The 27,971-nt window shown below is 53.4% G+C and overlaps 3 protein-coding genes across 4 annotated transcripts in view; 1 reads left to right on the top strand and 2 right to left on the bottom strand.

The window, feature by feature from the left end:
* ALAS1 (5'-aminolevulinate synthase 1) overlaps positions 1-8,449 on the top strand; it is a 14,141-nt gene extending 5,692 nt beyond the window's left edge. The window contains exons 4-11 of the mRNA XM_010851752.1: positions 511-660; positions 1,472-1,694; positions 2,544-2,728; positions 3,259-3,438; positions 3,774-3,938; positions 5,855-6,123; positions 6,821-6,983; positions 8,139-8,449. Coding sequence (XP_010850054.1) covers positions 511-660; positions 1,472-1,694; positions 2,544-2,728; positions 3,259-3,438; positions 3,774-3,938; positions 5,855-6,123; positions 6,821-6,983; positions 8,139-8,299 — 1,496 coding nt within the window. The 3' untranslated portion in view covers positions 8,300-8,449. The remainder of the gene's footprint in view (positions 1-510; positions 661-1,471; positions 1,695-2,543; positions 2,729-3,258; positions 3,439-3,773; positions 3,939-5,854; positions 6,124-6,820; positions 6,984-8,138) is intronic.
* An 8,755-nt stretch (positions 8,450-17,204) lies between these two features.
* Positions 17,205-22,305, bottom strand: TLR9 (toll-like receptor 9). Its single transcript, XM_010851751.1, has 2 exons — positions 21,321-22,305; positions 17,205-20,333 (listed from the first exon to the last, which is right to left on the bottom strand). The coding sequence occupies exons 1-2, from the start codon at positions 21,321-21,323 to the stop codon at positions 17,247-17,249; spliced, it is 3,090 nt and encodes a 1,029-aa protein (XP_010850053.1). The 5' UTR covers positions 21,324-22,305; the 3' UTR covers positions 17,205-17,246.
* Positions 22,306-23,671: 1,366 nt separating this feature from the next.
* TWF2 (twinfilin actin-binding protein 2) overlaps positions 23,672-27,971 on the bottom strand; it is a 9,250-nt gene continuing 4,950 nt past the window's right edge. Inside the window, exons 3-9 of one of the 2 annotated variants that reach the window (XM_010851748.1) lie at positions 26,810-26,988; positions 26,312-26,407; positions 25,988-26,092; positions 25,725-25,850; positions 24,937-25,087; positions 24,672-24,793; positions 23,672-24,267 (exon numbers count right to left, since the gene is read on the bottom strand). In XM_010851748.1, coding sequence (XP_010850050.1) covers positions 24,100-24,267; positions 24,672-24,793; positions 24,937-25,087; positions 25,725-25,850; positions 25,988-26,092; positions 26,312-26,407; positions 26,810-26,988 — 947 coding nt within the window. In that variant the 3' untranslated portion in view covers positions 23,672-24,099. The remainder of the gene's footprint in view (positions 24,268-24,671; positions 24,794-24,936; positions 25,088-25,724; positions 25,851-25,987; positions 26,093-26,311; positions 26,408-26,809; positions 26,989-27,971) is intronic. The other variant, XM_010851749.1, reaches the window with a different exon arrangement.

Raw genomic sequence — 27,971 nt, 5'->3', positions numbered from 1 at the left:
GGCATAAACTGTTAACTGGTTGCCCTGTGTTTCTTTCCCATCATCTGGTGGGATAAAAGGGAAAAAACAGTGTAACTACAATTAGTGCTGGTCTTAGGACTCCCAAGGTAGCCTTTATTCCATTTGTGGCTGTATCCATGGAACACACAAGGTCCCCAAGAAACCTCGCCAGCAGAAATGATCAAATGGCTGGAATTGTTTTCTATAAAGAAAATTGTCTCAGTTAGGGTTGGGGGGGGTGCAGTGGGGAAGGCATACTAACCAGCCAGGGGGCAAAAAAAAAAAGCTTCAGAGTTTAATGTTCCTCAAAGCTGGCTGGTAGCTCTGAAAACAAAATCAAACAGTAACTAAAGAAGAGAGGCTTCATATATTCAGTTACATCTCACTTTGGTTATGATGGGCTATTTTTGTGAACTAGGCAGTAAGCCATTTTTGACAATATGTCTGGAAGGTATTGTGGACTCAGAATAGAACACTGATCCCCTGTGCCTCTTGTTACTTGTTTTCCAGAGGTTGCCCAAACTTCAGTGAATCCCAGTGTGATTAACGTGAAGACCGAAGGAGGGGAGCTGAATGGACTGTTGAAGAACTTTCAGGATATCATGCGAAAGCAACGACCAGAAAGAGTGTCCCACCTTCTTCAAGATAACTTGCCAAAATGTAAGTCTCCTTGATATTTGCCTAGTGGAAGACCGTTTATAACTTAAACATACATCAGATTAAACATATAATTGCATGGTGAGTTGAGGATTAAAAACCATGTCCCTGGGACTTCCCTGGTGGTCCAGTTGTTAGGACTTAGCACTCCAAAGGCAGGGGACCCAAGTTGTATCCCTGGTCAGGTAACTAGATCTCACACGCCGCAACTGAAGATCCCTCATACCACGATGGAAGATTCTGCATGCCACAAGTATTAATAAGACCCAGTGCAGCCAAATTAATTAAAAAAAAAAACCATGCCCCTTGCTTGATGCAGGTGGGTGCTCTTGACTATAGTAAATGCCAGTCCTGTTGAGAGCCTGCATCCTCTCTCTTAGCACCTACTGTCTGCTCACGGAAAGTGAAAAGTGAAAGTCGCTCAGTCGTGTCCTACTCTTTGCAACCCCATGGAGTATACAGTCCATGGAGTCCTCCAGACCATTATACGGGAGTGGGTAGCCTTTCCCTTCTCCAGGAGATCTTCCTGACTCATGAATTAAACCGGGGTCTCCTGCATTACAGGAGGATTCTTTACCAACTGAGCTATCGAGTGGGGATTATGTTAAATGCTTGGCACATACAGTGTCCTTTGAGACACATACAGTCTTAAGATGAGGGCATCAAGAAACTTGCCCAGATGAGTACTTCCTTCAGTTGTCCAGAGCCTCCCTACTGCCAAGTGACCGAGCTGGGATGGGAACCCAGGTCTTCCACCAAAGCCTAGATGTGCTTTTTAACCATCAGATTGTACCGTCTTTTGTTTGGTTTTTAGCTGTTTGCACTTTTCAGTATGATCGTTTCTTTGAGAAGAAAATTGATGAGAAAAAAAATGACCATAGCTATCGAGTTTTCAAAACTGTGAACCGGAAGGCGCAATGCTTCCCCATGGCAGATGACTATTCGGACTCTCTCATCAGCAAAAAGCAGGTGTCTGTCTGGTGTAGCAATGACTACCTAGGAATGAGTCGCCACCCACGGGTGTGTGGAGCCGTCATGTAAGTAGCTCTCAGCTTTCAGATACCAGTGGCATGAGCATGACTTAGCAACACACTGATAATTTACAGGGATTGGATCTTTTATAGGGGAAAATTTTAAAAGCTAAATTTTTAGCCTTTAAAAACATGTACACATTAATTTTAGAGAACTCTAAAGTGTAAGTAGTTGATGGAGCCCCTCTTTGTGCAAGGGTTCAAGTTTATGTGCTTGTTGACTATATGTCTGCTCACTTCCTACTTCTCCATAAGCAAGGACCCCTCTTACACCAAGCAGTCTTGCACATACGTGCCCTGCCTTGTAGGTGTGGATGGAGAAATACAAATTGAGCAGCAGGGGATGGTACAGCCCATCATTCATGTCCTTCAGGAGGTTTGCCACGGTTAAGGACACCTGAGAGAGTTGCTGGCCAAATTCCGCAAGGAGGCTTGCCAGAGAGAGCCCAGTCTGAGGTTTAGTAATAGAGACAGCCTAAGATTATGGGACTGGTTCGCAGAGGGTATAACCGACACTCAGTCAAGATGTCCCTCTAGAGCCTGAGGTCATGTTATTGGAGAAAGAGATGTTTGTCAGAGAAAAGAAACCTTCGTAAATTAACTAAACTCAACTAAGACTGGTAAATGGACACTTGCTCTTGATCCCCCCAGAGGCATCATCACCCTGATGTTGAGACTTTCTCCCACCCAGTCTAGACAGGAAGTGGTTGAAACTCCTGGTCCCATATTCATGGGGAAAGAAGCGCTACATCAACATCAGTTTGAGTCTCCTGGATTCTATCGGGAGGAACTGTTCTTATAGTATTCAGAACCATGAGATTTATTTTCTGTTTGCCTTTTTTTTTTTTTTAAAAGAGACACTTTGAAACAGCATGGTACTGGAGCAGGGGGTACTAGAAATATTTCTGGAACTAGTAAATTCCACGTGGACCTGGAGCAGGAGCTGGCTGACCTCCATGGAAAAGATGCTGCGCTCTTGTTCTCCTCGTGCTTTGTGGCCAATGACTCGACCCTCTTCACTCTGGCTAAGATGATGCCAGGTAGGAAGCCTGCTGTGGGTGCCTTAGAACTGTCTGGGTTTCTTAGTAATAACAGGAAGATGACAAAAAAGACTTACCGAAACCACTCAAGAGATACGCTAGGAACTTATAAACTGAGTTAACACTTCACGAAGTGTTACATTCTGAGTTCCAGTGGAGCAGGATAACAATGAAGAATCAGACTTGCAGGGCTTGTCCTTACAGTAATTGCTTCCAGTGTGCTTTGTATTCCAAGAAAATCTTTTGGAGAATTCTCTTAATCATGTGTAGTTATCTTTTGATTGAGTTTGGAGTGAGGCAGCCAGATTTAAAAGGAGATTAACTGTGTGCCACTGGGTTATTTTATATCTTTGGGCCTTCTCAGAGGAGAAGCACTAGTTAGTTATTTTGCCAGAAAGAAACTGGCATGCAGGGTCTTTTTCCTACGGGGCAAAGTAGCATTTTCAGGGCCAAGTCTGTTGTCCTTGACTGTTGAGAAAATAATATGGCTTTGGTACAGATGGCAATAAAGCGCATTTTTGTCTTGTTAGGCTGTGAGATTTACTCTGACGCTGGGAACCATGCCTCCATGATCCAAGGGATTCGAAACAGTGGAGTGCCAAAGTACATCTTCCGCCACAACGATGTCAGCCACCTCCGGGAACTGCTGCAGAGGTCCAACCCTGCCGTCCCCAAGATTGTCGCCTTTGAAACTGTCCACTCAATGGACGGTAAGTCTATCTAGAGGCCAGCCTGAAAACTTTTAATGAAAACAGGGCCTGAACTTAAAAGCGTGATGTTATTTTTGTAGTTTCTTTTCTTTTCACTTTCTGCCAGGATTTTGTAGTTGGGGGACACCGTATAGATTTGGGTGATTGTAGGTAGATATTCTACTTTGGCTTTTACTAAGCTCCAAATCTCCAAACAGTCCAGAAACTGGGGGAAGTTCATTGCTTTCCCCATATTAAAAATATCTTAGAAGGTAAGTTATTGTGTTCTAATCCTTACCAAAACGGAAATCTGTGACACAGCAAGTGCTTCAGCATGGTCTGTGGTCTCTCCTCAGGGGCAGTGTGCCCACTGGAAGAGCTGTGTGATGTGGCCCACGAGTTTGGAGCAATCACCTTCGTGGATGAGGTCCACGCAGTGGGGCTCTACGGGCTGCAAGGCGGAGGGATTGGCGATCGGGATGGAGTTATGCCAAAAATGGACATCATTTCTGGAACACTTGGTATGTATACTCTGCACAGTCTGTAATCCATACTAAAATTAAATTCTGACTCAGTGGTAAAGAATCCACCTGCCAATGCAGGAGATGAGAGTTCCATCCCTAGGTCAGAAAGATCCCCTAGAGGAGGAAATGGCAACCCACTCCAGTATTCTTGCCTAGGAAATCCCATGGACAGAGGAGCCTGGGGACTAGTCTATGGGGTTGCAAAAGAGTCGGACAAAATTTAGCAACTAAACAACAAAACCAAGGACTGCTGGTCTAATGGGTCAGGTGAGGAGATGGTCTGATAGCATCTAAAGCCTGGGTCATTTTTTTGAGCAAGTTTTCATTTTCTCAGTGAGTGGCACAGCTTAGCAGAATCCCTTGAGTCATGGAGGCCTGGCCAGCAGAATCAAAGTAAATCTCATAGCCTAACATGACGGAAGTACCATTTGTTGCCCCCTGAGCTCATTCCAAACATAGTTGTGGGTCTAGGTATACACCGTGACAATAGCTTTTACTCTCTCTACATCAGATTGTTCCCTTATATTAAAAAGAAATAAAAAGGAAGAATTTTAGTGCTGTTCTCCTGGAGCTACAGGTTCAGGTGCTGGGTTGTGAAGCTGAGCTCTGTCTCTAGCACATGGGAACAGTCCAGTTCACCCAGTGTCTTTGTATATCCTCTGCTCCTCCTAGTTGAGAGGCAGCGTCTCTTGGAGCAACTCCAGACTCCATAGCCATGCTGCCTGCTGGGTGTAAGTCTTGCCTGTGTAACTCACTATCGGTGTGACCTTGGATTGGTGGTTAACTTCTCTGTGCCTCAGTTTCCTCATGGAGGTAACAGCAGACCCCTACCTCAGTTTGAAGAATATAAGTGAACAGTATACAGACAATTACTACAGGCCTTCTCTTCGTCTATGAAATAAAAACATCATCTATACAAATTTGAGAATTTCAGAAGTTAGTAAAGCAGTTGGAGACACACGCAGTGGCTGGCTAATGCCACTTTACGGTCTGCACTGGTAAAGGAATGGCAAGCAAAAAAGAGTGTCCTTCAGCCCCGTTAAGGGGCATGAGAACGTTGTGCAGACCAGGAGAGCCTGGGGCTCTTGGGGCAGAGCCCTGCCAGGAGGAGAACTCTTGTTCAAGTGTCCTGTCCTGATTCCAGCTGCCCTTTTCTTGTAAAGAGCTCTCATGACGTGGGCCCTTTGAAGGTATGGTCCCTGAGAGATGAAAAGGGCTGGAGAGAAAAATTTTCCATTGTGACATCTTATACCAGTCCAATCATGTGTGGGGTTGAAGCAAGAATGTTAATTACAGAACATAATATTTAAGATTGAGGAGGACTCTTCTGGAGCCCTTAATCTTGAAACCTGAGATCCTGATTATATAAGGGAACTCAAGAAGAAGGAAAAATGAGGCCAGCCCTAAATCAACCATAACAGGGTCTGAGTTTTCCTTGTTGGAGTTTTGTGATTACTTAAGTAGAAATTAATACCGGTCCTGCCAAAACAAGTTAGTGTCTTTAGCTGGCTGACATTCTGGCCTGAAGGGTAACACTCACAGTGAGCACCCAGCTGGACCCTGTCCAGAGCAGGCGCAGTGCAGAGTGCGGGGGATGCAGCCGACCTGGGTGGGCAGGGAGGACAAAGGGAGGTGGCACTTGGTGTTAGGCATGCTGGGACCAGCCGCTGGTGCAACACCTAGTCTGGAGACCTGCGCTTTGATCCTGGTCAGACACCAGCTTGGCCATTTGTCTTTGGGCAAGACCCTTTTGTAACAGTCAGCTTTTTCCCTTTTGGAAATGGGCTGCTGTCCCTTGATTTCAGTCTTAGGACAAACAAAGGAGAGAGAGAAGAGTAAGTGTTCTGAGGGTCTGCAGCGCCTGGCTGTGCACATTTAGGGCAGTCGCTGTAATAAATGAACCTGTCTCCTAGGCAAAGCCATTGGCTGCGTTGGAGGGTACATCGCCAGCACGAGTTCCCTGATCGACACCGTCCGGTCCTACGCAGCAGGCTTCATTTTCACCACCTCCCTGCCGCCCATGCTGCTGGCTGGAGCACTGGAGTCTGTGCGGATCCTGAGGAGCACTGAGGGCCGAACACTTCGCCGCCAACACCAGCGCAACGTGAAGCTCATGAGGCAGATGCTGATGGACGCTGGCCTGCCAGTGGTCCACTGCCCCAGTCACATCATCCCCGTCCGGGTAATGGCCTGTCTGTGACTGACTTGCTGGGGGCTGGGCCTCTGCACTTGACCAGGAGATGTTCTGGTTCACGCCTTCCTGAACTTGGGCTGGGCAGGGTGACTGCTGGGGCCAAGGGCTGTAGCCAGTGGCTGTCTGCCATGTTTCTGCCTTTGGCTGACTTCACAATGAGAATGAAGCCTTTGAGCCCAGCAGGCTGGAGGTTCCTTCTCCAGCGCACTAGCCTTGACAGGGTAAACACAGAGCTTGAGTCTGGGAAGCTCTGGAAGCCGGAGCTTGGCTAGCTGTGAAGTATGGCTTTTTATTCATTTCATTGTGACACAGGTCTTGCTCTGCCTGCTACAAAGGGCAGCCCTGTTGGCGTCACAGTTGAATTCGTCTGAGTAACAGAGCTGGTATCACCAAAGCTTCCTTCATCCCCAGGGTGCACACACCCCCTGCCATCACAATAGGCTCATGGGAGCTCCCGCTACCCCCCTTTGAAGCCTAGGAGGGAGATCAGTGTGAAAGTTACTTCTACTATGGTTTCAGTTCTCTGATCTGTGGTGAACAGCCCTTTAAACTGCAGGTGTCGGGGCAGCACTCTGCCTTTCTGCCAGGCTTGCATGTGCAGGTCGAGCCCAAGCCACTTGGACATGCGTGTGACTAGTCTCTGCTGTCTGGTTCCAGCCTTATCTTCTGTTATTATCAATCTTAGGTGGCAGATGCTGCTAGAAACACGGAGGTCTGTGATGAACTAATGACTAGACATAATATCTATGTCCAAGCGATCAATTACCCCACAGTGCCCCGGGGTGAGGAGCTGCTGCGCATCGCCCCCACGCCCCACCACACACCACAGATGATGAGCTACTTTGTGGGTGAGTAGCCAGGGAGCTGCCAGAGCCCCGCGGGAGAGTAGCATGAAGCTATCTGCAGCATTTATAATTCAAGCCATTCAGATTTGTCTTTTGCCAAGTAATCAAGAATTCTCAGGTGGTACAGAAGGGTGAAAGACGTTTAGTCATTTGTTCCACTTCATTGGAAGCACTGAGGGAGCCTGCTATCTGCTCACTGTTCCCATCCATGCCTCTGTCTGTGTGACTCAGGGACCCCCAGTGGTGACTGCTGCAGGAGAGATGCCTCTGACAGCCTAAGCCTGCCCAGGCCTCCAGAGCTCAGCTCTGCACTTCTCTCTTCCCTGAAAACCGACTACACACCTAACCCCTTCTGTTCAGCATTTCATATTCTCATAGTTGTGTGTAACCCAGGCCTTTCCCCCGGTGTCCACCTGAAGGCAGAGACTGAACGGGCTGCCCATAGCTGCCTCTGCCTCGGAGGTGTGTTGCTCTCCTGAGCCTCCACCGCCACCCACGGTGGTTTCCCTGCCTCCAGCCTTTAGGGCTACTCTGCAAGGAATGATCCGTTCCACACAGTGGAGCCATGTGGGAGCAACTTCTTCTCTGAAGGGTGTAAAGTAAAGCCAGACCTGGGTTTTCTCTATTTTTTAAGTAACAGCCTATTAAGATAGAATTCATATAAAACAAATTCTAACCTTCAAATTACATAACTCAGTGGTTTTTAAGTAATGTTGTGCAACCGTCAGCACTCTGATGCCAGAATGTTTTTATCACCTCAGAGAGAAACTTTACACCACTTCGCAGCCACATCCCAGCCTTGATCCACTTTTTGTCTGTGGACTTGCCTATACATAACATTTTATATAAATGGAATCGTACAATATATGGCCCTTTATGCCTGGCTTATTTCACAGCACAGTGTGTTCAAGGTTTCATCTACGTTGTAGCTTGAATCAGCACTTCATTCCTACCAAATAATTTTCCTCAGTACAGATACACCACATTTTGTTTATCCATCAATTGGTGGATGTTTGGGTTGTCTCCACTTTTTGATTATTATGAAAAAGAAAAGAATGCTGCTGTGAACTCTTGCATACAAGTTATTATTGGGGACATATATTTCCATTTGTCCTGGGTATGTACTTCCTCTAATTTTAAAAAACTTGCCCCTCACAGATAACCTGCTGGCCACGTGGAAGCGAGTTGGGCTGGAACTCAAGCCACATTCCTCAGCCGAGTGCAACTTCTGCAGGAGGCCACTGCATTTTGAAATGATGAGTGAAAGAGAGAAATCCTACTTCTCTGGTATGAGCAAGCTGGTGTCTGCTCAGGCCTGAATGTGCTGTGCCCTAAGTTACTCCACCTACCCCAAGTCACGTTGTATCCACGTAGTCCCTCCACAGTTGTCTTTGTATGTGAATTAAATTATATTAATTTTAATCTATGGTAAACATGTAGTCCAGAAAATAAATTCTTGTCTAAATCAGGGTTCCTCTTTTTATTGGCTGCTGAATCAAAAAGTCATTCATCCCTTTAAACTCAGTCTGTATTGCTGAGATGTGTGAAAATATCCTGGTCCCAGGTAGTGGCTCCAGACCCTACCCAGGATGGCACAGCCTCTCAGAATGCCGGAAGCTGCTGCTGCTAAGTCACTTTAGTCGTGTCCGACTCTGTGCAACCCCATAGATGGCAGCCCGCCAGGCTCCCCCGTCCCTGGGATTCTCCAGAGAAGAACTCCAGAGTAGGTTGCCGTTCCCTTCTCCAATGCATGAAAGTGAAAGGTGAAAGTGAAGTCGTTCACGCATATCCGACTCTTCACGACCCCACAGCCTGCAGCCAACCAGGCTCCTCCGTCCATAGGATTTTCCAGGCAAGAGTACTGGAGTGGGGTGCCATTGCCTTCTCCCCTGGAAGCTAGCGTGTCCTTTTTTGAAAACTAGAGTATGACTGCTTCGCAATGTTGTGTTGTTTCTGCTGTACAACAAAGTGAATCATCTGTACCTACACACATATCCCCTGCCTCTTGAACCTCCCTCCCACTGCCCCCATCCCACCTCTCTAGGTCATCGCAGAGCATGGAGCTGAGCTCCCTGTGTTATCCAGCAGCTTCCCACTTGCTGTCTGTCCTACACATGGTATTAATATGTCAAGCCCAATCTCCCGATTCGTCCTACCCTCCTTAGAGTGGGACACAACTGAAGGGACTTAGCAGCAGCAGCAGCCCCTCCCTGGTGGTGGCCACATGCCCATTCTCCACGTTTGCATCTCTGCTCCTGCCCTGCAAATAGGCTCACCTGTACCATTTTTCTAGATTCCACATACATGTGTTCATATACAATATTTGTTTTTCTCTTTTTGAGTTACTTCACTCTGTATGACAGACTCTAAGTCCATCCACATCACTACAAAAGACTCAGATTTGTTCATTTTTCTGGCTGAGTAATATTCCATTGTATGTATGTAATCTTTGACAAAGGCAAGAATATACAAGGAGAAAATACAGCCTCTTCAATAAGTGGTGCTGGGACAACTGGACAGCTACATGTAAAAGAAGGAAATTAGAACACTTTCTAACACCATGCACAAAAAGAAACTCAAACTGGATTAAAGACTTAAATGTAAGGTGAGACACTATAAAACTCTTAGAAAAAACATAGAACAATCTTTGACATAAATCACAGCAAGATCTTTTTGACCCACCTCTTAGAGTAATGAAAATAAAAACGAATGTGACCTAATTAAACTTAAAAGCTTCTGCACAGCAAAGAAAGCCACAAACAAGATGAAAAGACAGCCCTCAGAATGGGGGAAAATATTTGTAAACAAAGCAACAAAGGATTAGTCTCCAAAATAACAAGACGCTCATTCATGCAGCTCAATATCAAAAACACACGATCCTATCAAAAAATTGGCAAAAGACCTAAACAGACATCTCTCCAAAGAGGACAAACAGATGGCCAACAAACATGAAAAGATGGGTTCAACATAGCTAATTATTAGAAGTGAAAGTGTTAGTCACTCAAAGCCGTGTCCACCTGGCGACTGTAGCTGCCAGGCTCCTCTGTCCATGGGATTCTCCAGGTAAGAGTACTGGAGTAGCCATGCCCTCCTCCAGGGGATCTTCCCAACCCAGGACTCAAACCCAGGTCTCCTGCATTGTGTGCAGATTCTTTTATCATCTGAGTCACCAGGGAATGCAAATCAAAACTATGTAGAGGTGTTAGGAAGTATTCTAATTTCATTCTTTTACATGTAGCTGTCCAGTTTACCCAGCACTGCTTAATGAAGAGGCTGTATTTTCTCCATTGTATATTCCTGCCTCCTTTGTCAAAGATTACATATATACAATGGAATATTACTCAGCCAAACATAGAGGTATGACCTCACACCATCAGAATGGCCATCATCAAAAAAATCTACAAACAATAAATGCTGGAGAGGGTGTGAAGAAAAGGGAATGAGTCAGGGGGCGTTCTACACTGTTGGTGGGAATGTAAGTTGGTACAGCCACTGTGAAGAACAGTATGAAGGTTCCTTAAACTAAAAATAAGATTCAGCAATCCCACTCCTGGGCATACATCCAGAAAAAACTAATTTGTAAAGACATGTGTACCATGCACCCCAGCAGCACTAACAAGAGGCAGGACAGGGAAGTCAGCACGGCTTTAATGCCTGCCAGGCAGTGGCCGGCACAGCTGTGCCCCAACCCCAAGCAGTTCTGAGGGCACAAGCCGCAGCTGCAGCTGCTTTAGTCCAAGCCTCTCCCCACACCGAACAGTCAGTGCTGCGGCAGCTGCTCCCAGCCCAGCCCTGGCCCTCACACTTCCCTGTGAAAGTCGGGCAGTCCAGGCTGGTCTGTCACCAGCAGGTCCTCCAGTGCTCGCTGCACTGTGGTCTCCAACCATTCGTTCGTGCTCCTTCCCCTGACTCCTGCCCCTGGGGTTCTGAGTCCCATAGCTTCTTGTGCTCTTACCTTCTTCCCGTGGGCCTGCAGCAGGCACGCACCCATCCTGTAATAAAACAAGCTCTCCCTCGGTCTTGAGCCCCACCTAGCTGCCGCTTCTGTTCTGCCCTTTCTGCTTAGCCCTCCCCACTTGGTCCTTCAGCCTGTTCTTTGTGGAGGCCACTCTTTTCTTGCCACATCGTGCTTGTCTTTGCCAAATCCAGCGGCCCGTTCTGTTTGCTTCTCATTGGTATTTGAGGTGGTTGTCCTTAGCCTTTTTATAGCTTTCTCTAAGCTTCTGGGCCACTGACCTCTCCTGACTTTCCTCCTCATTCCTGAGCTGGTCGTTCTCTGAATGTTGAGCGCTCACTGGGTTCATCTCTGACTGCACGTCAGGCTTCCCCTCTCTGCGGATCCTCTCTGAGGATCTCTCAATGCCTCCAACACACACGCCACCCTGGTTTTCAGTTCGAGCCGTACATCACTGATGGCCAATAAACAAGCATCTGAACCACGCAGCTCCTGATGGCGCCCAGGGCTGCCCACTCCTCCGCTACCTACCCTCTCCTCATCTTGCCATTATCGATCCACTAACTCTGGCCTCTCGTGTGGAAGTCAGCTCTCATTGACGCACATGACACTGTTAACAAGTCGTGTAAGTTCTATCTCAAAGACAGACCTCAAGCCAGGCAGAAGGTAGTTGCAGAAGGTGTGCCCCAGAATGCACATGTGCAGTAGCTGCTTGAGGCACGTGGGCTTCATAGTGCGCAGGCTCAGTAGTTGGCAGTATGTGCGCCCCAAAGAACTGCCGGGTCAGTATTTGTTGCCTGCGAATTTAGTTTTCCCACAGAATGTGGGAGCTTAGTCCTGCCAGGGATCAAACCTGTACTGGAGGGCAGAGCCTCAACTACTGGATCACCAGAAAATCTTTCCCCTCTTCTTTTTATAAAACCACTAATCCTACCACAGAGGTCCTACCTCCTACCCTAATTTAAATCTAATTACACTTCAAAGGCCCCACTTCTAAACACCATCACCTGAGGTTAGGGTTTCAACCAAGGAGGGACACAAACACTCAGCCTACAACAGTGACCTGTGAAAATCTGCAAGATTACTTTTCTAGAATGGATAGATGAGCTGAAGAACAGCCAAGCAACTGGAGAAATGAGAGAGTTCTGGCCTCAGCTCCTGCTCTCTGGGGGTGGGTCCATGCCCCTAACCAGGCCAAGCGATGAGAGAAATGGCTGAGTCCTGGTCCCATCAGATAAAGCCATGCACCCGGGCAGGCCCCCTGGGTAAGATGGAAGTCATATCCCCTGGGAACCACCATGAGGTTCCTTTCAGCTCAGGAAACGCCCTCATTCAGCTTTCCCAGCCCTGTTCCCCCAGGACAGCCTTCAGGGCCCTTCCATTGTCCGCCAGATTCCCACGCCTGGAACTGCCTCCACCTCCTTTCCGTCCAGTAGTTTCCCCTCTACTTTGGGTCACGTTTCTCTCCCAATGCTTAACAAGACCCACCTTCCTTCTCATTTAGACTCAGAGTCGGGGGGCGGGGGGCGTCAACAAGGTCATTAGCTCAGCTTCTCTGTGCTGTTTGTGATTATGAGGACAAAGGGTGATGGAATGTTCTGCAGGGCAGGGGTCCCCAACCTCTAGGATATCATGCCTGATGATCTGAGGTGGAGGTGATATAATAGTAATAGAAATAAAGTGCACAATAAACGTAACGCTCTTGAATCATCCTGAACCCATTTCCCTGTATAATCCCTGTTGGTGGAACAATTGCTTTCCACAAAACGGGTCCCTGGTGCCAAAACTGTCCGGGAGCACTGCTGCAGGAGCGCAAGGATTCATCAACTGCTTACATAGGAAAAGTTCGTGTAAGCAAGGTTTCTAATAAAGATGCAAGTGTGAAAATGGATGATGTCATGGAAGCTCCCTAAGAATATTCAGAAGCCTAGGGCATTAAATGGGCTTCCCTGGTGGCTCAGATGGTAAAGAATCTGCCTGCAATGGAGGAGACCCATGTTCGATCCCTGGTTCATGAAGTTTTCTGGAGAAGGGAATGGCAACCCACTCCAATATTCTTGCCTGGAGAATTCCATGGACAGAGGAGCCTGAAGGGCTACAGTCCATGGGGTCGCAAAGAGTTGGAGAGGGCTAAGCGACTAACATTTTCACTTTCAGGGCATTAAATAATGTGTCCTAGAGGGAAATGGGAGAGCTGTAACTTGGAATCTTAGCAGGTAGAATTTCCTTACTTTTACATTTCTTCCCGTCCAGTTGTCCTAAGTCTTGTGCCCAGACCTTGGCTTGTCTAGCGCCCTCTGATCGCCGATGGCAGGGAAGCACAAGGAGGCAACACCAGGGTGTGCAGATCCCCAGTCCTGCTCCCAGGTTCCTGAGCCTCTGATTCTGAGGCAGGAGATAGACAGGCTCCAGGTTGGATATTTACAGTCCCCCAGCCTCCTCTTTCGGAGAAGGCAGTGGCAACCCACTCCAGTACTCTTGCCTGGAAAATCCCTTGGATGGAGGAGCCTGGTTGGCTGCAGTCCATGGGGTCGCTATGAGTCGGACACGACTGAGCGACTTCCCTTTCACTTTTCACTTTCATGCATTGGAGAAGGAAATGGCAACCCACTCCATTGTTCTTGCCTGGAGAATCCCAGGGATGGAGGAGCCTGGTGGGCTGCCGTCTATGGGGTTGCACAGAATTTACTGCCGGCCTCCTGTTTCCTCTCCAAAATGGAAGTGACCACAGAAACAGGGTAAATAGCTGGTCTTTGTCTCTTGTAAACATCTCAAGGGAATAATCATGACAAGGACAAAGAGAGGCCAGAACCCTGCCTGAGTAAAGGATAAAGGAGGCATTACACATGCTCAGGAAGTCTCCTTGGAGTCGAAAATCAGAGGATATTCCAGGCTGTAATGAGTTTTGCTTCTCCCAGAAGCCTTCACTTTGAGATCCATCTTGGCTAAGGTGTATGTGTGCAAACCTCAGGTGAGGGTCCTGAGACAAATTAACCAGGGGGAGAGCCAGCAAGATGATTGGCCTGAGGGAAGACAAAGACCCGGAAAACCGACCCCTTATAAGGGATTTAAACTTCAAAAAGGTGAGACTCTCTCTCTGAGCTCACCTGTGTGCCTTTCCATATGTACTTTTCAATAAACTGTTCACTTTACACTTTACCTTCTACCGCCTCACCTCATTCTTGACTAAGCAGGCAAAGACTAGAGACCCTAGCCTAACTGCTGGCTCTCTTGCAGAAACCAGTACTCGAGAAACCAAGCACCACACTTGGAGAGTTAGAGAACTCAGATTCATTATGCCAGCGGGCCCAGAGGAGTTAACACTCCAACCTCTGAACCCTGAACAGAGGGATTAGAGTTTTTCTAGACAGACTGTAGTGGGCAACGCTAGCTGTTAATAGGCTGGTTTAAACTAAGGGGTTTCACGCGCACGGGTACAGTGGTCAAGATGGGGAGGGGGATCCCTGGCTTGGACAGGCATGATTAAGCAGGTTTGCAGGGGCTGGGAGATTTCAAAGAGCAGGACAAGGGTGAGTGAGATAAACTCCAGTTCCTAGTATTGCAAGTCCCCACTTTCTGAGACTACATGACCTATGTGATCTAGACTTTGCAAGGGGCAAGCTGAGTTACAGAGGCAGAAGGAGAAGGAGGTGATGTAAAACTTTAACTTTTCCTCTTCAGCTCCACTGTGGTCCAGTGGTTAGGACTCCCAGACTGGGAAAGTAAGACCCTGCTTCCAGCAATGGCTCCCTGCTGCTTGCTGCAAACTGGCAGTTACTGCTGCGTGCGTCCGAAATCAGTTCCACCACAGTTGCCTCTGAACCCCTTTCAGTGCACTGGGCCAGGGCCTTGACTTAGGAGGATCCATCTCTGGATAGAGAGAGAAAAATCTCTCACAGTCCCATCAGCTGGTAGTCCTCAGTGTAAGTCCCATACCTAAAAATAACCACTGGGCGACCAGCTAGGTCTCCCAGACTTGAAACACATTACCATGAATACTTGTAACAGCCTGCAGAGTAATTCTGGCCATTCTCACAGGCAGATGTACAGACTCTATAGGGGAGGGCACTTGCCCAGGATAACCCAAAGAGCAGAGTTGGTGGTCCCCCCAGGTAATCTGATTCAAGGCCTATCTCTTCCCCAGCCTTGCAAAGCCGTGTTGTGGGCAGTGTTAATGGTTGAGGACATGCAGCATTGTGGAGAAGAGGGCCAGCCACCAGTGTCCTTCCTGACCACAGGAGCCCAGTTCGTAGCACCCCCTGCAGGGCCCAGGCCAGTGGCTCTGCCCCTAGATGTGGTCGATGACAGCAGAACTTTCCCCTGCAAATTGAATCGAGCACCATAGATGCCTCTAGACTGACTTAAGTGGAGCCCAAGAGTGCTCCTACCATAGCCCCCATGCTTCATCTCCAAGATGTTCTTCTTCTGAATCCTCAGAAGAACCAGGACTGGGAGCGTGCATGGCCGGGAATGCAGAGGTCCTAGCTGGGGTCTGCCCTAGGGCAGACTCTGTTGGTCAGAGACAGGCAAACTGTGCTTCTCACACGCAAAATGTGGTGCCCTAGGCAGGGCCTGACTTCTGCTCCCAGATGTGGCCAGAACAGTCTCAGAGCCACTCAGCAGTCCCCTCTCCCCTACCCACAAGACTCCAGCCTAGGGGAATGACAGTTCTTGTTTTATTTTCTCCCCAAGCATGGGTTAAGGACGTGCATGGGGCCGTGCTAGCCTACTCCTCCAGAAACTGGACTGGATCAGGGCCCTCTTGGGGCTACAGATACGTGGGTCAGAGACCCTCCTCTGTCTTTCTTTTAGGCAGGCAGAGAATAGGGGATGCCAGCCTCCAGCAGGAGCCCCTGAACCCAGGTCAGAAAGGAGAAGGTGGCCTAGACTTCTCTCCCAGCTATAGCCTGGAGGGAGGGGGAAAAGCAGCCTCCTGTCCCTACCAGGGATCGCCACAACCAGGCTGCAAGATTAGCCAAGTCTGCCTGAGTGCCAACCTTCCAGCCCAGAGGTCCTGAGCCCTGAGCTGCCCCAAACTGGGCCCATGGCCAGCTCAGCTGGGTCTTCTCTCCCAGTGCCCCAGACGCCAGCTCCAACCAAGAGGCTGCACGTGTCTCCTCTGCTCCTCAAAGGGCAGGTTTAATTGTGGGGATGGGAGACAGCCAGCCTGAGCAAAGTAGCTCAAGGACCCTGGGCCTAACAGGACCCATCACTCCTCACACACTTGTGGAGACACTGAACAGGCTCTCTCCAAACACTGGGCATCGAGGCTCCCAGCAGTATCCCAAAGTCTACACAGAAATCTAGCACCAAAACTAGAAACACACACACATACTCCATCGTGGCTGCAACTCCCACCTACGTACAATCAGCTATGAGAGGCAGGAGCAGGAAAGGGAGGCCCCTCCTTTGTAGCCAGGTGACGGCTCACCGAGGTGTCCCTTTGATGCCAAACAGACAGACTCAGCATGCGCTCAAGGCGGAAACAGGGATGGGTTGTGAGCTCACTTTAGACTCTTCCCTGGCTGTCAGCCTACTGCTGCCAGGATTCACCCACAGGCCTTCCTCTCCCCAGCCTGGACCAGCCTCCCCAGTGCAGCATAAACATGGCCACCAGAAGGCGCAATCACCCCTGCTGAGCTTGCTGCACATCTTCCCGATCGCTTTAGGAATGAACATTCTGCAGGGTTACCACCTCTTAGGAATCTGGTGCCAGTTAGAAATGAAGCAGGCCTGCAGATTCCCTGCCTGCCCTTGAGGTACCCTAGGCCCTGCTGGTGAGGGAGATAGATCCTGAGGACAGTTACAGAGGAATGCCGAGCTCAGTAGGACTGCGAATTGAGGGAGGAGTTGAAAGGGTCAGGAGACCCAGTCTCTTCTCTGGGAAGGACCAAGACCTCACTGTCTGAAAAACATGACAGTGAACACCACTGCCCTTAGCAGCTTCCCCCGTAACCCTGCCAGCCTAAGCCCTGTGGGCCCTCCCCTTTTCTCCAGGGCGATTACCGCCAATCACCTCTTGCTCCCCGCCTTTGTTTTAGGCCCAGTGAATTCTCCCCTTTTCCCTCCCAATAGCACCTTCAGTGAGCTCAGGGTTAGCTGTTGGCCCTCCAGCAGCATTTATTTGTGTGCCTGCTCTATGCCAGGGGGCCAGACAGAGCGGTGGGATTGCAAAGGGAGGCAAGTTGGGGCATCCCAGGCAGAGAGGCAAAAACGGTGGGGGTGGGGGGGGAGCGTTGTGGGGAGTCGGGCGGGGGGGGGGTGGGAAGTGGGGGTGTGGGGTTAAAGGAGTGCTGGGCAGTCACTCTGTGCTATTCGGCTGTCGTGGGGCCCCGGCAGAAGTTCCGGTTATAGAAGTGACGGTTGTCCCTGGTCAGGGCTATGCCCAGGTTGGCCCAGAAACTACCCTGGCCACTGGGCTGGTGGGGCCAGAGGAGGACGCTCTGGCGGCAGAGGCGCTGGCGCAGGCGCACGTAGCGGGACCGATAGGCGGCGGGGCGCAGGATCACCAGCACTACGACGTCCTTGCGGTCCTCCAACAGGCGCTGCTGGGCCAGCAGGAAGCTGGCGCGCAGGAGGCCGCTGACCCGGTCCGTGTGGTCCAGCACGAACATGGTCTTGCGGCTGCTGTAGACCGAGGCCCACAGGTTCTCGAAGAGCGTCTTACCAGGGAGCCAGTCTCGCTCCTCCAGGCAGAGGCGGAGCGCCCGGCGCCCCCGGCGCTCCTCCAGCTGCACGCGGAGCTCGTTGTACACCCAATCAGCCACTGCACTCTGCACCTTGTCGAAGACCACGAAGGCATCATAGAGCAGGGTGTCCTCGCCCCGCTGCCGCCGCCGTCGGGGCAAATGGGCCAGACACAGGTGGAAGCAGTACCAGAGGTCCCAGCCACAGAGGTGGTGCAGCATGGGCACTGCCAGGCCCAGCGCCACCATTAGCAGCGAGAGGCCAAAGCAGTCCAAGGAGAGGGTCTCATCCAGGCAGAGGCGCAGGTCCTGTGTGAAGATGCTGCGGCCCTGGAGCTGGCCCGGACTGCCACATGTGACGCGCCTGGACAGCCCGGGCACGGCCTCCTGTCTCTCCAGCAGGAAGTCCACAAAGGCCGCCCCGCAGGCGCAGTGGAGCGGGTTGGCGCTCACGTCTAGGATTTTCAGGGTCCCTGCTAAGGAACCGAACCAGGAGGGATCCACTGTCTTCAGGGCATTGGCGCTGAGGTTAAGCTCTATCAGCCGAGTCGCGCGGACGAAGAAGCCGGGGATCACGAAGCCGATGCTGTTGCTGCTCACGTCCAGCTTCTGGAGCCGGATGCCAGGCGGCAGGCTGCCGTTGCTCAGGGCCTTCAGCTGGTTTCCTGCCAGATCCAGGGCTTCCAGCCGGGGCAGGACGGTCAGGCTGCTCCAGTTGAAGAAGGCCAGGTTATTGTCCCGGAGACGCAGCTGCCGCAGGCTCTTGGGCAGGTTGTCCAGGTGACGAGGCAGGAGGGTGTGCAGATGGTTCTCGGACAGGTCCAGCTGGACCAGGTTCCTCAAGCCTTTGAAAAAGCAGAGATAGAGGTCTCCCTCGGCCCACATCTGGCTCAGGGAGTTGCCGCTGAAGTCCAGGGCGCGCAAGGAGGCGCTGCTGAGCTTCTGTGACACGCGGCTGTGGATGCCATTGTGCGCAAGGCTGAGGTAGCGCAGGGAGGGCAGCTGGGCCACGAAGCTGAGGTTGTGGCCCACGCCCTGCATGCTGAAGGGCTGGCTGTTGTAGCTGAGGTCCAGTGCCTCCAGCTGCGGCAGCTCCGTGAATGAGCGCCCATGGTACAGGTCCAGCTTGTTGTGGGACAGGTCGAGCACTCGCAGGCTGGTCAGCGGCACGAACTGGGAGCCATTAACCGCCTGCGAGATGCTGTTGTGGCTCAGGCGCAGGCACTGGAGGCGGGAGAGGCGGGTAAACATCTCTTGCTGGATTGTCACCAGGTTGTTCCGTGACAGGTCCAAGGTGAAGTTGAGGTTGCAGCTTGGCATGAAGTCCTTTGAGCTGACGGCGTCCAGCGGGCCTGGAGCGAGGCCCCTGGGCAATCGCCAGACTTCCACCCTGCTGTCCACCTCCCCCAGGGCGGCCGCTGGCGTCGCGGCTCCGCTGATGCGGTTGTCCGACAGGTCCACGAAGAGCAGGCTCGGGAAGGCCCCAAAGATGCTGAGCTGGGCCTGGTTGATGAAGTTCAGCTGCAGACGCAGACTCTGGAGCTTGGGCAGCCGGGTCAGCGGCTGGAGCGTGATGTTGGTGAGGGAGCGGAAGAAGATGCCGTGCATGTCCAGCTTCTCCAGGGACACCAGACTCCCAAAGGAGGACGCCAGGTGCAGGTGGGCGAAGGACACCTTCTTGTGGTAATTGAAGGACAGGTTGAGTCTGCGCAGCTGGGTCAGGTCGTTGAAGATGGTGGTCTTGGTGATGTAGTCATAGAGGAAGTTCTCACTCAGGTCGAGCACTTGGAGCCTGCCCAGGCCGCGGAACCAATCTTTCTCTAGTTTGTAGAGAGAACTGTCCTTCAACACCAGGCCTTCGAGGCGGCTCAGGTGACTGAAGGTGTCAGGGTGCAGCTTGGGGAAGTTCTTTGGGCACTCCCTGCAGGGGTTGCGGGCATGGTCGCAGCGGCGGCAGTTCCCACCCACGTCAAGCACACGCAGGGCAGTCAGGTTGGCCAGGTCCTCGGGTGCCAGGGTGACAATGTGGTTGTAGGACAGCAGCAGGGTGTCCAGGCTGGGGGGCAGGCGGCGGGGCACCTCCGTGAGGTTGTTGTACTTGAGCGACAGGTGCGTGAGGTTGCCCAGGCCGAGGAGGGCGCCTGGGGCCACCTCCAGGGCCCGCGGGCAGGGGTTCATGTAGTAGCAGTTGCCGTCCATGTACAGAAAGCGCAGGGCGTGCAGGCCGGTGAAGTGGGTGGGGCCTAGCACCAGGATGCTGGTGTGGCTCAGCGACAGGGACACGAGGGAACTGGGCAGGGCAGGCACGGTCGTGATGCCGTTGTAGCTCAGGTTCAGCTCCTCCAGGGTGGGCACAGCCAGGAAGGTGTTGGGCTCGATGGTCATACGGCAGGGGAAGTGCATGGGGCTGAGGCCGGCCGGCGGGCAGTTCCACTTGAGGTTGAGGACCCGCAGGTTGGACAGGTGGACGAAGTCAGAGTCATGCAAGTGGTGGATGCGGTTGGAGATTAAGGAGAGGCTGGTGACATTGGCCCGGGGGGCTCCAGCCGAAAAGTGCGGCACAGACTTCAGGAACAGCCAGTTGCAGTCCACCTGACCATGGGGCTGGAGCTCACAGGGCAGGAAGGCAGGCAGGGTGCCCTCGGCCAGGGCCACTGCCAGTGCCGCCGCCTGCACCAGGAGAGAAAGGGGGTGCGGGGCACAGTAGGGGCCCTGCAAGGTGGGCGCCGGGTCAGAACACGGCCCCAGCTCAACCTCCTCTGCCTCACCTCCCTGGGGGTTCCCCAGAAGGGCTTCCACCTCTGTCTCTCCGTCTCTCCCAGCCCTCCAGGGAGGTTCCTGTTTCTCTCTCCAGTGCCCATCACATCTCCAAGGCCCATGGGGAACTTGGACTCAGATCTGAGACCCAGCCTTTGACTCAGAGAAAGGAATCAGAGCTCATCCTGAGACCTGCAATCTAGACTCGTGATGGAGGCTTTCACTCAAAACCAAACCCTAGCTGGACAGGAGAGCCAGGTTGGTGGTCAACAGGCCCCCCAGGCTCATCCTCGCTTCCCCCTTCCATTCCTTCTCTTGGGAGAGACGAGAAGGTCACTTCTCGTCTCTCCCAAGCAAAGAGGCATCTTCCCTTCCCTGCAGCACCCCTGAAAACCTCCCTCTGCTGTCTGTCAGGCTCCCCCCAACCACTCCTGCTCCGTTTGGCCAAGAGGTGGGAGTGAAGGTCTCCTGCTGGGGTTCAAGCTGGCCACTGCCCAGGGCCTTGGCCAGGATGGCCACTGCCTAGCTCTTTCATGCTCTGCCCACCTTAGCCAGCCCAGGCACTCAAACTGCTGTGGGTCAGAACGAATTGGAGGGAAGGTTGGGCAGCAAAGGGCAGACAGGGCATAGCCCTGGCGTCCCCTTGGCTTGCAGCCCAGCACCACCACCACCAGTGAGCCCAGCACCACCACCAGTGAGCCCAGCACCACCAGTGAGCCCAGCACCACCACTGAGAGCATCCCTTAGCCCCAGTCTCCTCACCCAAGCAGTGAGTTTGGGTCTCATGGCTCATGACTTCAGGGCTCAGTGCATTTCCCCAGAGCCACCTGGGTGACTGTGCCTTTCACCCACCCTTGTCTGTAGCTCCCAAGCCCGTGTTTCTCTCCATCACTTCCTCCCCACCTTGTCCCCTTCCCCGGGGGCCGAGGGCTGCTATCCTACCATGACAGGGAATGCGGCTTCTCCAGAGGGTCTGGCGGGCAGGTTGGGAGGCAGCTGCAGGGAAGGATGCTTGGCGCCCACTTCCCGTGCCGCCGGCTCAGAGATCAGAGGAAGTGAGAATTTTGTAATAACCTAGCAGCCCCCTTCCTCCCTATGCTCATGGCAGGGGCGGGGTGTAGGGGACATAATGAGTCAGAGAGGCCATTTGCATAGTCAGGTGGCAGATCACTCCGCCACCCCTTCCTCTTTCTACTCCCCGCCCCCCACCCCAGTCTGTCTGAACCATCTGTCACATCCCACGTGGGCCTCACACCTGTCCTCTGGGAAGTCTGGGGAGAGGTGAAGGCCCAAAGCTCAGTCTAAGGTTGGCAAGAGATTGGAATTAGGAGCAGTGTCAGACCTGGTGGGGTATGCCTCAGCCTTCTCAGCCCCTGCCCCCCCAGGCAGCAGTCTCAGGCTGGCAGCTCCTTCACTGTCCTTTCCTGCCCTGGGGTACCAGTCCCAGAGCTCTGTGTGTCATGCCAGGCCTGGCGTATGGGGCAGGGGGCAGCACTGGCCTTGCCCAGGGTCATCTGCCCCTGCCACAGCGGCAGCTTCCTCCAGGAGCAGGCCCTCCTCTGCATCCCCAGAGCACCATCAGAGCACAAACCCCACCGCTGGATCAGCTGAGACCTCCTGGCTCATCCTCCCCTGAGGCTCCCCCCACAATCCTTCTGACCCAGATGATTGCAACAGATCACTCAGGCCCCAAGCCGCAGGTTGCCCCGGGACCCTCAGCAAGTCCTGCTGGCTCCATGTTCAGAATCTGCCCATTTTCCCCCCTGCCCCCACTTTCACATCCACCAGTCTGGGCTGAGCTGCCATCTCCTCCTGCCTAGACCAGTGCAGTTGTTACCTCCTCAGGACCGCCCTGCTTCTGCTCTCAAGGTCCACAGTTTGTTCTTATTAGGCCCCTAAGTCACATTAAGTCCCTTCTCTGCTCAGACCCCTCAGAGCCACAGTCCACACATAGCCAGCAGGGTCCTATGGTATCTGCCTGCCCCTTGCTCCCTGCCCAGTCTCCAGCCACACTGGCCTCCTGGCTGCGGCTCGAACACATGCATGTAATTCTCCTGCCCCAGGGCCTTTGAACATACTGTTCCCTGTGTCTTGAAGCTCTTTTTCCAGATACTCACATGGCCCCCTCCCTCACCCACCTGACATCTCTCATCACACATTACCCTTTCAATGAGGCCTTCTCTGATCTTCTTATAAAGCCCCTACCCCAGGTGGAGTACTCCTGAGCTCTTTTACCTAATTTGTTAACATTTTTGTTTTGTTTGCAAATAAAGAGTTTATTTGAAGTGTTAGAAATTGCAATTCTGGATATACAGATTTGGGTAAAATGAAAGAGTGTTTCAGGGAAGAGAAAGAGTTCAGGGGATCATAAAGGCAAAAGCCATAAGGTTGTTAAAGTTGTCTGTAGGTGCTCAACACTTGCTGAATTCATGGGTCTCCACAGTCAGCTCTGGGCAGCATAGAGTGTTTCTGAGTGATGGCTAAGTGAATGAGGGAATGAATGAACAAATAAATAGCGTTTCTGGCAGGACGGGGCAGGGCTGGACATCTGCTACCCCTGCTTCTCTGTGCCCATCTCTGGGTGGATGTCATGGCAGGCAGGCTCCAAGCTGCCAGGCACCCAGCTGGTGCACAGGCCCAGGGGGTTTGACAGCATGGGAATGATGGTGTTGTCTTCCTGCCCACTTGAGAACCAGTGTTTGAAGTGGGAAAGATGAGTCTGCCTTCTATGGGTCCTGGCTTGGGTTCCAGCTCCACTCCCTACAATTCTAAGCACTTCAGTAGAGGCAGAGAAAGGCCCCAGGGATGGGACACTGCCCTGAGTCCCAGCCCAAGAGGCACTTTCCAGAAAAAGGATGGTGCCCATCCAGCAGTGAATCCATCATCGGCCCCATCCATCCCCAACCCCGCACTCTTCCCATCTGGGATAGCAGGGGTATTCTACACACTTCTCAGAGGCAGAAAATGAAGTTCTGGCTGCTGCTGAATCCCAAGTCCAAGGGAGATTCCCCCAGAGTCCCTGGGACCAGAAACCTAGGCGATTTGGGACAAGAGAGGTACCCAAGGTACTCAAGAGGGGGCCAATGAGCTGACAGCGAAGCCTGCACATGTACACACAGACACAGCTCTTCCACATATCTGCAGCCAGGCGGGCTGGGGCTCCACCCAGCAGGCCCACAGGCCCCTTCTGCATTGTGTGTGTGTGTGTGTGTGTGGTGGGGAGGGATAGGTCTATGCCCAGGGCCTCCCCATACCCAGGGCCAGAGGTGGTCCCTCAGGGCCAAACTCAGCTGTTGATTTAAAAATATTTTATTCTTTAAAAAATACAGCATTCAACCATCTCGTCCTGCGGTGACCCCCTGCCCCAGCCCCAAATGACCTCACCCCTTGTGGCCAAAGGGTTCTGGGCCATGCTGGGGCCCTAATCTTAGTTCCCCTGGGGGCTTGGTTCACGCCAGTCCCCCCACGCAGCCCGTTGAACCAGCCGAGCAGGGTCCCCAGATGCCCTGGGCACAGGGATGATAGACAGGGACAGCAGTGGGGGAGGGTCACAGCACCCCAGGGGCCCTCGGAAGCTGCAAGGATGTTCAGTTACCAGTCCTCCTACCCATAGGAGGCAACCCCCACCCCAGAGCCCGGCTGCAAGGAGGGAGGTGGCCGTGGGGGTGGGGTGGGGGCAGCCCCACAGTTCCACACGCCAGCAGGGCTCAGGTCCCACCACCTAGCTGTCATCCCCATTCTCACCGGGGCCACGGATGAGGCGCTTGTGGCCCCGCTTGCCCTCGGGGCCCCTGGGCTTGGCGAAGGCCCTTTTGGCGAGGTGCTGCTTGGGGTGCACCTCGTCGTAGAGGAAGTCAGCCGTCAGCTCCGCCCCATCACCAATCTCGATCTGTGCAGGGCAAGGCATGGTTGGTCACTCCGAGGGTGCAGGGCCCTGACACACACCACCCTCAGTCACCCCCACTCCTGGAGCACCCCTTGGATCTCTTGCTCTCCAGCCCTAGGGTGTCCTCCCAGATGCCCACGTGAAATGCCACCCCCAGGAGCACAGAGCTGGGGGCCTGCTGGTGGAAGGCCTTGTCACCTTCCACCTGCCTTCCAAACTCAGGGAAAGGAGAGACACGGGTGTCACAGCTGGGGCTTGTCCAGGCCATCAGCGACACACACGACCCCTTGGGTCTCAGTCTCCCCCTCCATCCAACAGGGCAGCAATGCCCCCTGCTCTGCCATTGTCTCAGGACCCTGACATCCAACATAAGGGGTGGTGACCGGGCCCGAGGGAACAGCACCCACCTTCTTGGCGATCTCCAGCTGGAAGTCCTGCTCCACGGAGTCGAGGAGGCGGCTCTTGCAGCTGGAGTAGAGCATGCGCTCCTTGATGCTGCACTTGCAGCCGGGCATGGAGTAGATGAACACTGCGGGGGATGGGGAGGTGAGCTGAGGCGGGCCTGGCACTCCTGCCACCCCCACAGTCCCTGCAGGCGGCCCGCCCAGCCGTGGGCCATCATGGCTCCTGCCCAGCCACTTGAGCAGTGGGAGCCCCGCCATGGCCACTCACCCACAGACTCCAGGGGGTCACCCTCGTGGGTGTGCTTGTAGAGGAAGAAGTGGTAGCGGGCGGCGTCTCGGGGCACTCGGGACGGCAGCTGGGCCACGTCCGTGGGCTCTGTGTGCACCAGCTCGATAGTCTCCCGCTCCAGGTCCAGCTTCTGCCGAGGGGCAGCAGGAGATGTGAGGGCACCGTGCGGGCGAGGGCCCAGGCCCACCCTCCCTGACAAGAATTCCCCAAGGTGGGAAGCCGCTGTCAGCTCCTCTCCCAGGGCTCCCCTCCCCGACTCTGAAGAGGCCACTCCTGAGCCCAGGCCGAACTCTGCCCCTTTGAACACTCTGCTAGAGAAGGAAGTCCCACCAAGGACGATGGACAGGTCAGGGGCAAAGGCCTTGACCTCAGGGAGGCAGCATCCCTGGGCCAGCCCATCCTCATGATGGAAGAGCCACTCTGAAAGGGGGAAGGCTGGACCACTGAGGCACTGGCTGGGGAAAGGCGGGTGATCAGGGGGGCTACAGAGGGAGTCTGGGACAGGAAGGGGTTCAGGGCTGAGGGGGGAGCCAAGGGTGACGTGTGCACGCAGCATGGAGGGTGGAATGAGGGGCAGTGTGGCAGGCGCCCCTGCGGGAACAGACTGTAGTCACTACACACGGCAACTGCGGGAGGCAGGCAGGCATGGGGGCAGCCTGTTCCCATGGGTACAAGGGTAAGCTGAAGCGAGCTCATGCGTGGGGGCAGGAGCAGGTGGGGTACAGTGTACCCCAAGTGTGCGCCTGGGGCAGGGAACCAGCACCTACCAGCTGGATGTAGTTGATCGTCTTCTGTCTGAGCTGCTGAAGTGCCCGTTGGGCCTGCGGCTGCAGGGGGAAGGCCAGGCCCTGCAAGGTCTGGTGTTTGCTCTCCACGCTGATCTCTGTCTTCACCTGGGGACAGGTGAACAGTGAGTGAGGCCCTCACCTGCCCACACCAGGGGGTAGCCACATGGGGAGTGCAGGCTCAGCCAGTGGGGCCTGACTTGACCTGGAGGCCTTGGGCTGGGACTTCTGCCCAGCGTGCCCACCTCGTTAATACGGATCTGCTGGAGTTCTCTTTCAGCCGAGGTCAGTGGGGCAGGCGCTGCACAGGACGACAGGTGCTTCTGGTACCCGGCAAAGGAGAGGTCATCCTGGCCAGTGGATGCAGCGTAAGTGAGCACCTTAGGATGGGCTGGCAGAAGCCCACTGAGCACCCCAGCTTGCAGACCTAGGACTCTCCCAGCCCTCCCTACTCATCCCCTGGCACCCACTTGCTCTGTAACCCTGCATAGCACCCCACCTTCTGTGGGCCCGTGACCCTAGTCTGGTGGGGTCCTGGTCTGGGGTGGTAGGGTGTAGGGTGCGGCTACCTTCACAGTCCCAAACAGCTCATCCTTGATGTGGCCGCCTCCAAACTCCTTCTTCACTGTGGCCCGTGTGGCTGCATATAGCATCTTCAGCCGCACCTGAAGGGCAGGGGCCAAGCCATGAGACTTCTCTCCAGGCAGGGCTGCCTGTCCAGGAGCAGGCATGAGCCTCTGGGTGGGGACCAAGTCCCCTCATTGTGCCCACTCACCCAGCAGAGGGCGCAGCACGAAGGCGAGGCTGCAGTAGGGTGGTCTGGACAGCAGAGGGAACCCTCACCCAGCGCAACCTTTGCCTCTTAGAGCCAGGCTGACAGGGCGGGGAAGCTCTGAGATGCCAGGCTCCAAGTGCAGGACCTTGTCCCTCCCTCATTCATACTCCCTAGAGCAGGATCTAATATCTCCCGCTTTAGACTCCCCAGGGCAGCGCCACGTTATCTTGATCAGACCCAGCTTCCCCTCCTCCTCCGATCCCTCGGCTGGGCAGGAGTTCCGACGACTCACGGGGGAATTATCAGGTGACCAGGCGAGGAAGAGCCACTCGAAGCCCTGGGCATTCTGCGAGTCCAGGCGGTAGAGCAGGTAGCAAGGCTGTTGGGCATCCAGCAGCGGCAGAACGGCCCCGTCATAGTCCTGGTCCCAGCAGCCCACCAGCTCCCGAAAGGCGCCCAGCACGAGCTGTTCTGGGGGCAGAGGCCAGGTGAGCCAAGGAGTAGCCATGTCCCACAGCCACCTCTCACTGTGGGCCTTGGCCTCTGGAGGTGACTCAGACCCACTGACCACCCTCCCTGCCTTCCCCTGAAGCCTGTGACTCAATCAGTGTGTGAGTGAATGAATGATTGAGGGCGCAGAGCTGCCAGCCCGAGGCTGCTCCCTCTACACACACACACAACGCACATGTGGCCTCGAGAACATGCCAACAGATGACCCAATACAGACAACCACACCAAGACACGCAGCCGTGTACCCACAGCCACCAACAACGCAGCCTCTTACAGATACCCACACCCCTCACCCCACTGGAATACACCCAGTGGACGGCCCCACTGTGCCTCCGGCCCCCTCCTCCCTCAGCCTGGGGCTCCAGCAGACCCCCCGGCACACTCTTCTCAGAATGAACTCAAACAGAATGCTGTTTGAAGTACTGTCACAGCCTCAGGCCCCTGCAGGCAAAAAGGCTTGTGGGAAAGAGGGAGACAGGGGCTCCCACCAGACACTGCAGAAACAGGTACCCTGCTGCCCTCCACCAGCTGTAGTCCCCTTCCCCAAAAGTAACCAATCAAAAGCAGCCAACCTCTTAATACCCAGGGCTGACCAGTCCTGCCGCCTTCCTGGCTGGCGCAAAGTGGCTGAATGGACACACACTTGACCCACCAACCCCCACCAGGCGTCTTGGTGTGGCACCAAACACCAGCCCATGTATGCACAGGCCCAGGCTGGAGGAAGAACTGGGGTAAGTGGACAACTACCACCTGGCCTGAGGGTACCAGCACCTGAGCACCAAGCCCCGCTGATGGGGGCAAAGGGCTGGCTATCCAAGAGAGCCTACAGGCCGGGCCTGCCAGCCCATCCACCTCCCTCTGGCCTTGGCCTCTTCACCTATCCTCCCAGAACTCAGATAGATCAAGGCTGAAAACCAGCAGTCACAGGCTGATCAAGGCTGAAA

Source organism: Bison bison, unplaced genomic scaffold (genome assembly GCF_000754665.1).
Source record: "Bison bison bison isolate TAMUID 2011002044 unplaced genomic scaffold, Bison_UMD1.0 scf7180017864304, whole genome shotgun sequence".
Taxonomy (NCBI): domain Eukaryota; kingdom Metazoa; phylum Chordata; class Mammalia; order Artiodactyla; family Bovidae; genus Bison; species Bison bison.
This window is presented reverse-complemented; position numbering and strand designations above follow the sequence as displayed.